This window comes from Prinia subflava, chromosome 1 (assembly GCF_021018805.1).
Source record: "Prinia subflava isolate CZ2003 ecotype Zambia chromosome 1, Cam_Psub_1.2, whole genome shotgun sequence".
Taxonomy (NCBI): domain Eukaryota; kingdom Metazoa; phylum Chordata; class Aves; order Passeriformes; family Cisticolidae; genus Prinia; species Prinia subflava.
In genome coordinates, this window is record NC_086247.1 from 152032461 (window position 1) to 152044594 (window position 12134).

At 44.7% G+C, this 12134-nt stretch overlaps 1 protein-coding gene across 1 annotated transcript in view; it reads left to right on the top strand.

Annotated features, from left to right (window-relative positions):
* Positions 1-7186, top strand: part of WNT9A (Wnt family member 9A) — a 60832-nt gene extending 53646 nt beyond the window's left edge. Inside the window, exon 4 of the mRNA XM_063417321.1 lies at positions 377-7186. Within this exon, the coding sequence (XP_063273391.1) occupies positions 377-850 (474 nt within the window). The 3' untranslated portion in view covers positions 851-7186. The remainder of the gene's footprint in view (positions 1-376) is intronic.
* Positions 7187-12134: the final 4948 nt, after the last annotated feature.

The window sequence follows — 12134 nt, forward strand, 5'->3', positions numbered from 1 at the left end:
CTTATCTACTTATTATTGACAAAGATAAATAGGTGTTAAAATACATATTAATCTCTTAGTTGTATCACAGTTTGATATCTCTGTCTACACAATGGGTGTCAGCACTCGACAATCTCTGTACACCTTTCTAGTGTCTTTAATTAGCCAATTAAGCAAAGCTTTTGCAGGTAAATGTCATACTCTGGGAACTAAGAGCCTTTTGAAATAAGTATTTCCTGTAGGATGTGTGTTCTGTCCGCTTCCAAGAGGTATTTTTTGTATTGTCATCAACTTTGTGTCCCTGAAGTGTCTTCTAGAAAATGTCATGTTTTACTCGGTGTTTTGATTTCTCCCGCCATGACTGATTCTCTTTGGGGCCGTGTGTGTGTGTCCGCAGGTCATCAAAGCCGGCGTGGAGACCACCTGCAAGTGCCACGGCGTGTCGGGATCCTGCACCGTCCGAACGTGCTGGAGGCAGCTCTCCCCCTTCCACGAGATCGGGAAGCAGCTGAAGCAGAAGTACGAGACCTCGCTCAAGGTGGGCAGCACCACCAACGAGGCCACGGGGGAAGGCGACATCTCCCCCCCTAAGAAATCCATCCCCGGCCACAGCGATCAAATCCCAAGGACTACGGATCTCGTCTACATTGACGACTCCCCGAGCTTCTGCCTGATGAGCCGGTATTCCCCGGGGACCTCGGGGCGGAAGTGTTACAAGGACAAGAACTGCGACAGCATCTGCTGCGGCCGGGGGCACAACACGCAGAGCCGGGTGGTGACGCGCCCGTGCCAGTGCCAGGTGCGTTGGTGCTGCTACGTGGAGTGCAAGCAGTGCACGCAGAGAGAGGAGGTTTACACCTGCAAGGACTGACACGACCCGCGGCTTCTGCTGCACGGCCGCCCCCGGGGACGGGCCAGTCTGGAGAACTGCCTATGGAGACAAACAGGGTTTGATTGACCTTCTGGGATCTGGAAGCTATGTTGAGACATAAGCACTTTGTAGGGTACAGGTGACCCAGCTGTGTTGCTGTTTTGTTTTGGGGTTTTTGGGGGTTTTTTTGTTTTGTTTTTCCTGTAGACTGAATTTTCATGAGGTCCAACCATGTGGAAATAAGTGCCTGTCACACTGGGGTTAGACACCAGTTGACCTTCACCTTTGTTGTCTACACAGTTTGATGGATCATTTCTCCTTGGAACATTGTTTCAGCCATCCTCCATGACCTCCCAGGCTAAGATATTCCCTTTGGCATAAATATCCTGTACTTCCTTATTTCTGGAGCTCACCAACCGCTTCGAGAGCTGAGCAGAAACAAAAGATCTTTCCACTTTGAGTGTGGTGGTGCGGGAAGCGGACGTTTATTTCTCCTAAAACTGGAGAGGGGTTTGTAGGGAATGGTGGGTTCTTCCAGTGGAGTTTCTGCACATGGAGCAAACCAGGCTCTGACAAAGAGACCCTCTGGGAGCAGCAGCTCTTTAACGACAGCTCCGCGTCTGCGTGTGTTGTCACCACGCGCCGCTCGAAAACGTTGGGTCCACCACGCTGCAGACAGAAGTAAATCCAAGAAAGAGGTTGGGAAGACAGCAGAACACCAGACGTGCCTGTCCCCATCAGTCCAATCCTATGTTCTTTATTTAAAACAATTCACCCAAATGCAAGTTCTTTAGCACTATCGCCGTCTTAAATTTAATTGTTTTTTTTTTTTAAACCACTAGATACTTTTGTTTCATTTTCACTTCCCGCGTGATTTATTTTCCTCTCCTCTTCCCACCTCTTGCTGATGGAGGTCAACCTGTGGTAACTGGTTCAGAAATCCCAACTGGAACTTGTTGAGTCTTATGAATTTGGACGTGTTTCTTTTGAGTAGGACAAGAGCAATCCGAGTGCATCGTGGACCCGGGGCTGTCTTGCGTTGTGGAGCAGCCGTTTTGGCCTGGATCAGACCTCTGGAGGAGTTGACTTTTCTTTCCTAGGTCATCATTCCATTTACTCTAAACCATGGCAGTGGTACATGACACAAGCTGTATGTAAACCCTATGACCTTAAGATGATTTTTTTTTTTTTTTTAACCACTAGATCGAGAACTGTATTTTTAAAAACACACCTGCTAAATCCTAACAAACTCGTGGATTTGGAATAACCAATTGACACAGAGACAACCTGAGAGAAGCCAGAAATTTGACTGCAGGGGTTGATCACTCCAACGCTGTGAAACACATGACAACCTCCAGCATTTCTTTTTTGCTTGGAAGAGGAGATTTACAATCCAGGACTTGGCGTGCCAATATTCTTCATATAAAAGTGGATTGGAGGCAGCCAGCAAATGCCTGAATGAATCTTCCTAAGGAAAAAAACGGGGAGCAGAAGGTGTTCTGTCTGATTTTTAGTAGCAATTTTTGATTGTCCAGTAGTAGCAATTTCCACCAAGTTTCTATCCATCATTGATCTGGTGTTCAAAAGAGGAGATTCTTAAGCATTTGTAAAATTAGTAAAACAAAACTAGAGCAATTTCCCAAGATGGATCATTATTTTTCAAGGTCTTTTTTTCCTTATTTAATTTTTTCCCCCCAGATTGTAGCCACTAATATTTAAGCTGTTCATGTGCACCTGCTGGGAAGAGAAAAAATAGATTTGGGGTTTTCTTGGTAACAAATATCTGCAGTCCAGCCTGGCTTGTAGGCATCAAATCTTGAGGAGGGGGCAGGGGGAGGGACAGGGTGTTACTGTTCAATAGCACCACAGTTCTGCAAAGTGAAGCAAAATGTCTCTTTTTTGGTGTTTCCTTATTTGCCGTACAACTCTGGAGGTTGGGATGGTGCTGGAGGAGCGAAGGTGGAATCCACCTGTGGAATTCCCACCTTCCACCCCGGCAAAGCACCCGGGAAGGTCTCGCAGCTTTTGGGAAAGTCACCCACGAGCAGTTTATCTAATGGTTTAAAAAAGTAATTGCTAGAAACCTATTATTCAGTGTGTATATATAGATATATGTACACACCCTGACACATAAATATATATATATATATATATATAAATATTGAACATTTATTTATTGTAAAGCCCTTCAGAAGGACCTTCTTATGGTTTCAATGTGGTATTATGTTAAATTCTCTTTCCCCCTCTGTCTCTCTCTCTCACACATATGTGCAAACTCACTGTTACATTTTCGTGTGTTTTCTAGAATAGCTCTTCCCCTCCAAAGTAAAGCCAGATCCAGACCTGCTCAAAACAGGAATTTTTGGGTCTGAATAACTATTTCCGGCTCCATTCTTTCTTTTTTTTTTTTCTCCCCTAAATCTGTTCTTAATTAAAGGATGGGCCGCAATTTATGTGCATTATTATTATTATTATTAATTATTATTATTATTATTAATTATTATTGTTATATTTAAACCATGGGCCTCATTTTCCTCCTTTTCACTGGTGTCTCTGTCTCCGTTGACCTCGCTGGAGTAACTCCACATTGCACTGGTGTGAGAGGAGAATGAGTCCCTAGAAGCAGAAGAGAGGGGAGTGTTGGCATGGATATCCTGGCCAAGAAAATGCCGGGATGGGACGGGATAGGGAATCTTGGTGTGTTCAGCAGTGTGGGGGAGAGAGAGATGGGTGGGAAATAAGGCAAATTGTCCAAGCTTGTCTAGAAGAAAGCAGCAAAGAGTGAATGAACTACTGAGTGAAAGAGCTCTTCTGTGTATTATAAATCACGCACTGAAGCCTGGATGCTTTCTGTAAGTATTTAAAAGAAAAAAAAAAAAAAAAAAAAAAAAGGACAAAAAAAGAAAAAAAGACAAAAAAATGAATAAGAAAAAAAAACCACCACAAATTGTATTTATGTTCATGTGGATATAGTACTTGCCTGTTATATATTGTAAATAGCAAGGTTTATTCTCCTGTGGTTAAAAAAAATTATAAATAACTAAATAGTAGCGAGGCACATGTGTTAAATGTATAGGCAGTGTATAAAATATACTAACACTCTGAAATCAGGAGAACTTGTCTTCTTGGCCTTTTGACCTAGGGTGGTAAAACAAATGTGGGTTATTTTTCTTCTCCCCCCTGCACCACGCTGTGGGTGTGTTTTGGCTGGGGGGTCTTTAATTCCAGCGTTTTCCAATGTTTGCCTTATCGTTGACAAAAGAATGGGGGCAAAAGTCTCCTTTTGGAAAAATCCAGTGGAGGTTAAGCAGGAGCTGGGAGAGGAGATGTCAAACCGTCTCAAAACCCTTTGGAGTGCTGGGCCTGGGTTTTCTGATGGTGACAGATGTGTTGGAGTTGAATTAACTCATGGAGTACAAGCACCACTCCATCCACCAGTCTGGAAAACCCTAAATAAGACACTGGGAACTCCTGTGTAAAACACCGGGGAGTGTCCTGTAAAACCTTTTTGTCCCAGCTGGGTTAAACTGGATTTTTCCAGAGAGGCTGATTCTGCCACCACGCCATTGGATCTCCAGTGCAATTCAAAGAAATCAGTTTTGTAAATGTAGATCTGGATCCCTGAAGTTTTTCATGGTGTCATTTCATAGATATATTAAAAAAAGTGCAAAGCAACTTCCCCCCTTTTTTCTAATCCCCAGAGAAACAGGATTTTGCTCAGATGTAACTGGAGAAGGACGGATGGGTGGAGGGGAGAGCTCTGGTTCCTGACCCCCTTTCACCCCCTGTCCCCCCCAAAAGTGTCAAAGTGTTGGTTCTCCTAAGCTGATCCAGCCAGATCAGTTTTGGGGTGGGGGGGTGCAACCATTATTTATATAACTTTTTTATTAATTTTTTTAAAAAGAGAAGTTAGCTGATGGAAGAATATTTTTATTGAATAGTGCATTTTAGTTATGTCAGAAATATAAAAAAAATATATATAATATTTTTGTAAACAAGGCAAACTGAAAACGTTTGCTGTTTTATATTAGAATTTTCTATTAAAAGAAATAAAAACCCACAGAAATAATTGTTGCACCCGTCATCTGTTTTTTAACAAGCTTCTATTCTGTGTGACTGACTCATTTATGCCGGATGTGGAGAAATGCAAAACAAGTCCTAAACATTATGTTCTCCTTATCTTCCAATTATCAAAACTCCAGCTGGTGAAACAAGCAGTGTTTAATCAAAGGGGATTTTTAATTATTATCATTATTAATGCTAAAAATGAATTAGGAAAATTGAGTAGCTTGCAATGGAAATATATTAAAGAAATCTACCCCAAAATTTCAGGTTTACCCTTTTTTAGCTGAACATCCTGGTTTTGAGATGGGTCTGGATGGAGAAAATCCCAAATCTGTTTGCAATAACCAAGGATTTGCCATTGAGCTCAGTTGGCTTGGGAAGAACATCTCTTAAAAAGGTGGTTGGGGAAAAAAATCATAATCTGAGTACATTGGAAGGTTAAATGAAGAGGACCAAATTCCAGGCTTGATCCAACACAAGCAGCTTTTATCTATTTGAATGGGGCAGTGTGAAATGGGGGAGCTGGGGATTTGTGTGATTCAGGAAGTTTGTCCATCACCTTGGGAAGCAGGGAACGATGTGTGGACCCCCTGTTTTCTGAAGAATGTCTGGGGTAGCTGGTTTGGAGACCTGAGCAGGGGCTAAAATCATTTCTGAGGAGTTTTTGTTGTCAACCAGCTCGTTGACATCTGCCTTCCTTCAGCCCAGGTCTGGAATTCCTTTGTCCGTCGTTTTTCAGCTGCCCTGTTTTAGGGAACATACAGTCGGGTGCTTTGGCTGGGGCAGGGTTGGATGAGACCCCAGATGAAGGGACAGATTTCTCAAGGGTGCTTTCATGGGGTAGATGCTGCTTAAGGTGATTTTCTGGTGGATTATGGTGCCTGTGAAAAATTCCTCAGTTGATGCTGCAGTAAAACCCGGTCTGTTCTGTACCCGATGGAACAGGTGCAGTAAAGCTCCTCATTCCCGGTTTATCCAGCTCTGAGGGCACATCTGTCGGGTTGAGTCTGGCTTCCGTGGCCAGCTCATCCTGGATTTCAGTTTTTAGGATGCTAATTAGGTGATGACTTTCGGAAAGTGACGTTTTCCCACAAGAAATACAAGATGTGGCCTTTCTGGACCACGTCGCTCAGTCAGGTCCTGAGGAATCGTAGGAATCATGGAATGTTTGGGGCTGGAAGGGGTCTTTAAGATCCATCTCATTCCAGTCCCCTGTTTGAATCTGTTCAGCCCTCTGAACCTGGTCATGGATATTACCACCGAATAGCTTTTAGATCTATTTTTCACCGACTAACATTGGATTTCACCAAATTATTTGCAAATGCCACAGGCAGAGTAGTTCTGAATATTTCTGAACTTCAGAGCAAACGAAAGAAGGGAATCCTTAGGCTTTATGGGTGGAGAGGAAAAGAAAATGGATTTGGCAGCAGAGATTTACTCTGACTTCCTGTAACTACAGTTCCTCAGGTGCAGGGAGGGAGTGGGGAGTAAGACCAGAAATTATGCAGACACATCAAATTCACCTGTCAGGGGAAATGTCAGATTTTTGTCTTTTTCTCAGTTGTTGCCGAGTGTTTTCAGAAATGGGAAAAAACCCTTCTTAGCACTGAGCAAGGTAGCCCAAAAGGACAGGAGATGACTTCCCTCGGGAATGTTGGGAAGGTTGTTGGCATTGATGTGCAATGGGTCTGGAATCATCCCCCCCTAGAAAGGAGCCCGTGGTCTGCAGGCAGTGGGGGCACCTCTGGAAGGTGTTTGGCCCTGTTAGAGGTGCCAGTGTTCCCTGCTCACAGCAGAAGGGGATAAAGACATCCAGGTTGGTAGAGGTGGGATTGAAGTCAGGAAGATCAAGAGATGTGTGGGTAATCCTTCCAGCTCCCCTTGAGCATGGATCCATCCGAAACACCAATCAGCAAACCAGGAATTTCCTTTGGACCACCCCGCCTTTAACAATCTGAAGCAGGAATGTAAAGTCTAGGATTTGTTTTGCACACCTGGGATGGCATTTCCTTTTAAAGGGAGGTGGGAATACTAACATGAAGGATTAGTATTTTTCTTGTTTTTTTCTTTTTGTTTTGTTTTGTTTATTTTCCAATGTCTTATGGGAGCCTAAGTTATTTTTCTCTACCTCATATGTACAGCTTGTAGGTATAAATCTGATTCTGAGTGACTGTTGAGAATGTATTTAAGTTATTTAACGTCTTTGTATAACAAAAAAAAAGGAAAAAAAAAGCAAGAACAAATGAAACAATAAATGTATTTTAAATTATACTTGAAGTGTGCTCCTCTTTCTTCACATCTGATGGAAAGGTGCAGTGGTTGTGGGAGATCCTTCCTTTGGCCTTATTCATGAACGTAAGCCTGGCTTTGGGGCTAATTTAAGCCTTAAAAGTGGTACTCTGAGCTGGAGAAATGCCTCTCCATCCATTGTAAATGACATCATTAAACAAGCTCAGGAGGCTGAGGGACTCCATCTGCTTCCCATGGGATTCCATTTTTGCTGGAGCAGTCAGGATACCTTGGCAGAGTGTCACTGTCAGGATGTGATTCCAAAATAACTGCCTGGAGCTCAGCATAGGTTGGATGTGGCCAAATTTAGTCTGGGGGAATGACAGCGATTTAAAAAATTGTTGTTACCCCAGGCAACACATTGACTTGCTTGATCAAATGTCCTTTTCTTCACAATGGACCTCTGGAGCTGTTCAGTGCCTCATTGCAGCTCAGCTTTAAATAACCAGAGCTGGTAGGGAGCCCCAAGGATCATCCAGTCAAATTCCTGACACCCCAACAATCCCAGCCTGTCCCTGAGAATGTTGTCCAAACTCTCCCAGAGCTCTGGCAGCCTTGGGAATGTGCCCATTCCCTGGGGAGCCTGGTCAGTGCTCCACCACCCTCTGGGGGAAGAACCTTTCCCTGATAACCAACCCAAATCTGGAACAAGATCATCTGTAAGGTCCCCTCCAACCCAGACCATTGTATGATTCTGTTACTTGGAAAACTCTGGGTTGTGTCCCCAAAGGGTTCCCCAAGTCCCTTTGGTTTTCCAATTCTCTCCTTCCCATGCACACGAATTCTTGCATTTATTCATTTATTTTACCTCCCAGTCCCGTTTCCTGCTGTGGGAAAGGCAGCCAGGCTTTTAATCCACCCTCTCAGAGCTGGTTCCTTCACCCAGAACCAGCGCTGCCCATCCTCAAACGGGAATGCTGGACCTTTGTCCAGGGTGGTGCTGGTGTTGGGATGGTGTCCCACTGCTGTTCTCCTCACAGGTTATCATTCACCCAAGGAATTGTTCACTAAATCAGTGAAAATTCTGCACAACCAATGCCCCTCCAAAGCTTTTGCTTTGCTTTGTCCCTTGTGATGAGAAACATCAGCTCAAAGCTCTGGGCAACCAGGCAAACACTTTGATCCAGGTTGTTTTTCATACAGGCATGGAATGATTTGGAAGGGAGCTCAAGGATTATCTAATTCCCATCCCCTGCCATCCACCAAACCAGGTGTAGTGGTGGCTCCACTGTAAGTAGAAATAAATGGTTCACTTATTTCTGTTTCCTGAATTATGTGTAGTGGTTTGAGTGCCTACTCGAATTATTTACTCTCCTACTGCTGTGAGATAGGATTAGGAGAGAAGCAAAGCAGGCTCAAAACATAAGAGGGTATAAAGACAGGTTTATTAACAAAACCACAAGAGAGAAAAAATTAATAATCAGAATAAAATCTTCAAAGCACTTCCCTTCCCCCACAACTTTCCTTTCCCTTCTCATGGACTATGCATAGAGACAAAACTCGGAACTCTAGGTCAGTTTACCACCTATAAAATAGCCTTTCATCAGTTCTTTTAGAGAGAGAGGTTTCTTTTGCTCTGCCATGGAAACTTCCCACAAGAAGACAGCTCAGCTTTGAAGCCCGAAGAGCGGACGGTCGGAGACCATGGGATGGGAGGTGGAACCACCTCTGGTTTTCTTCCCACCAAACCCTGCAAGGATAACCCCCTACCTCCCGTTTGCACTTCCTGGTGGTGTGGTAATGGGAACTGGCAGGTTTGGAGCCTCGCAGGCAGCCGGGCATTCCCTGGAGGAGCTGCCAACGGGAGCCGTAAAGCCGCGGGAGCCGCGGATGTGGCGGCGTTTTGACAGCTGTTCCCGCAGAGGAAGTGGGCGATGCAGAGTGCATGGTAAGAGCTTGGGGTTGGAGCAAGGAGCAGATGAGGGATTTCACCTCCAGGAAAAGGAAAAAGGTTTCTTCCCCCCTTCCCTCGTGTTTTTTTCCTCGGCGTCACGGCGATGCCCCGAAGGTGGTTCCAGCCTGCAGCTGTGGGTGTGCTGAGCAGAAGGGGAGCATGAGAAGTAAAATCCAGTAAAAACAGAGTTCCTTTAGCTTGGAAAGAAATGATGACTTGTCTGAATCGCTCACAAGCCCCCAGGTGCACTGAGGGATGTGTTTTGTGTGGAGCTGCGTGTAACTAGGGAACCAGTGACTGAGCACAGATGAGTGGAGAGAGAACATGAGTAAAAACACAGAATGAGGAGAAAGAGAGAGGAAAAACAATGAGGGGACACATTTTATACTGAGCTTCCTCTTAAATAGGAACAAAAGTCTAAAATCTGACCATTATTTGGGCAAAACCAAAATTAATCACAAAGAGATGAGATGAAAGAGTCAGGTCCCAGAATCACGGAATGGTTTGGGTTGAAAGGGACCTTAAAGTTCCTCTAATTCCACCTCACTGCCATAGGCATGGACACTTTCCACTAGACCAGGCTGCTCCAGCGTGGCCTTAAACACTTGATATTGATTCTTCATCATCATGATCATCATCATCATCATCACCATGAACATCATTAATTCACCACTCAAGCTGTGCAGTGGTTTTGAACATCTCCTCTTAGAGGTTCTAATTGAGCTGCTTGAGACAGAAGGGATGCATGAACATTTTTAGTCTAACTAGAATGGCAAACACAGGCCCAGGGGGATGAAAGAGGGTCAGGAATGAGGCATCATCTGGCCAAGCTCATCTTTTACTCCCTCTGAGAGCTGGGCCTGGGGCCGGGCAGCGGGGAGTGCCCTCAGCACTGCATGGATGGGGGAGCAGCAGGATTTTCCTGTTTTCCAAGGGATTTGCCCCAAGCTATCTCCTCTACTCCTGCCAATGGCCAGTCCTGCAGTGGGAACCAGAGCTGGGGAGGATGGTGAAGGTGTGACTCCCTCGTGTGCTGGTGGCTCCGGGGTGTGACTGCTGCAAATTGGGGAACTTTCAGGATCTGGGATATCAAGGTAGTGGAAAGTTGCTTGGGAAAGAGGAGGAGCCATTCAACCTTCTACATCCTCTCCCAGGCCACCTCTGCTCCTGCTGCCAGGAGTTGTTGTTGATACAGGGAGAGGATTGGGCTTTTTGGCTACAGCTCCATGAATTAATTAAACACAGCCCTCCTGCTGATGCCACCTGGCCTAAGCCAGCCCACATCCAACCTATGAGGCATCCTGAGCTTCCAGAACAAGGTGGCTGTATCCAAAATGTCTCCTGGGAATGGCCCTTGGCCTGTGCCAGCTCCCGAGCTATGCCAAGGAATTACTTGAGAGCGTGCTTTCACCTGAGCCAGAAGCACCCCAGGGGTTTTCTTATATTTTAACAATATATTTGAGCGAGCTCCAGTGCCCAGGAGTGTTCCTTGCCACTCTTTAAATGGGTTAAAATCACTGTAGAAATTCAAGTGCTTTGTAAATAACCCTCACAAGCCAAGCTTGAAGTGTTTTGGGTTGGTTCTTTGATTCTGCTGGTGGAGAAATCACATTTTTGAAAGGCTGACCTTCCTGGTTGGACTTAAAGAATTGACTGAAGGAATTAAAACAAGAGACAAGTCCATGGAGCTGCTCCAGCACATCAGCTTCTAGCTACCCCTGAAGTAATGGTGAGTAAATATAATTGTGCCTTACAAAACTCATATTTTTTTGTCTAAAATATGGCCAGATCTTGAAAAAAAGCCTCATATCAAATGACAAAGTGGGGGTGATCCATCTGGCGGCTTGTCAGTCTTTGTAGGCCCTTAAAGCCCTTCCCTTGCTGCATTCCATGTTCTCAAGGACTGAACAGTCACAGCTTCCTTTAATTATTTAAATGAGGTTCCTATCTAAGGAGTGCAGGGGGTGCAGCCTCCACCTGGGGTTAATGGGGAGAGAGTCAGAGGGAATCAGAGGGAAGTGAGGTCTTTCATCCTCCTCTTCCTCAACTCTTCATGCCTTGGGTTGTTGGTGTGTCTGGCCTCGTGCTCATTTATTTCTTTCTCGTTTGTGTTCCCTGAAATTGGTCAGAAATGTGTGGCTGGGGCACTTGGGGCATGGTTAAATGGTGAATATGGTGGTGGTGGGTTAAGTTGGGCTTGATGATCTTAAAGGTCTTTTTTGGAATAGACCCTTAGCGATTCCATGATTTGCATTCCCATATCCCATGAAGTTAAAGGCTGGCAGCGTTCCCTGCAGAATTCCAGACTCAGGGATTGCTACAAAATCTTCTTCAGTCAACAGACAGACTCTGATAGACCAGAATCTGTCTGGCCAGACCAGAATCCCAGATGTCAGAATATCAATTAAAAATATCAGAATATCAATTGTAAATATAATAATATCAATTATAAATACCATAATATCAATTATAAGTACCATAATATCGATTATAAATACCATAATATCAATTATAAATATAATATCGATTGCAGATATTAGAATTCAAGTCCAGAGCCTGCTTTTCAATCCATTTCCCACCTCTCCTTTGATGCTGAACTCCCCAGAATGGCATTCCTGTCCTGGCTTCTCTTTCATCCCTGGCCTTCTCAGCTTCCCAGGGCAGGGTTCATTTGCAAGGCGCTAATTACAAGGGCACTCAGCCTAAATTAACACTCATTTCTCCCTCTCACTTGCCCTGAAGAGTCTCTCAGAGGATTAGGGCAGGTTGGATGGGGCTTGGAGCAATCTGGTCTGGTGGGAAGTGTTCCTGCCCGTGGGACAGGGATGATCTTTAAGGTCCTTTCCAACCCAAACCTGTCAGGGATTTTTTTTTTTTTAAAGCTTTTCCGGCTCTCCCTGAGTGATGTCCCAGGAAAACTGGGCAGCCTTTTGGGACGGCTGAGGGAATAAAATGAAAATGAAGTGGTTGGGCACTGAGGCATCGACTGAAGGGATCTCCAGCCTAAAGAAATCCCCCCAGACCTGCTGGGACAAT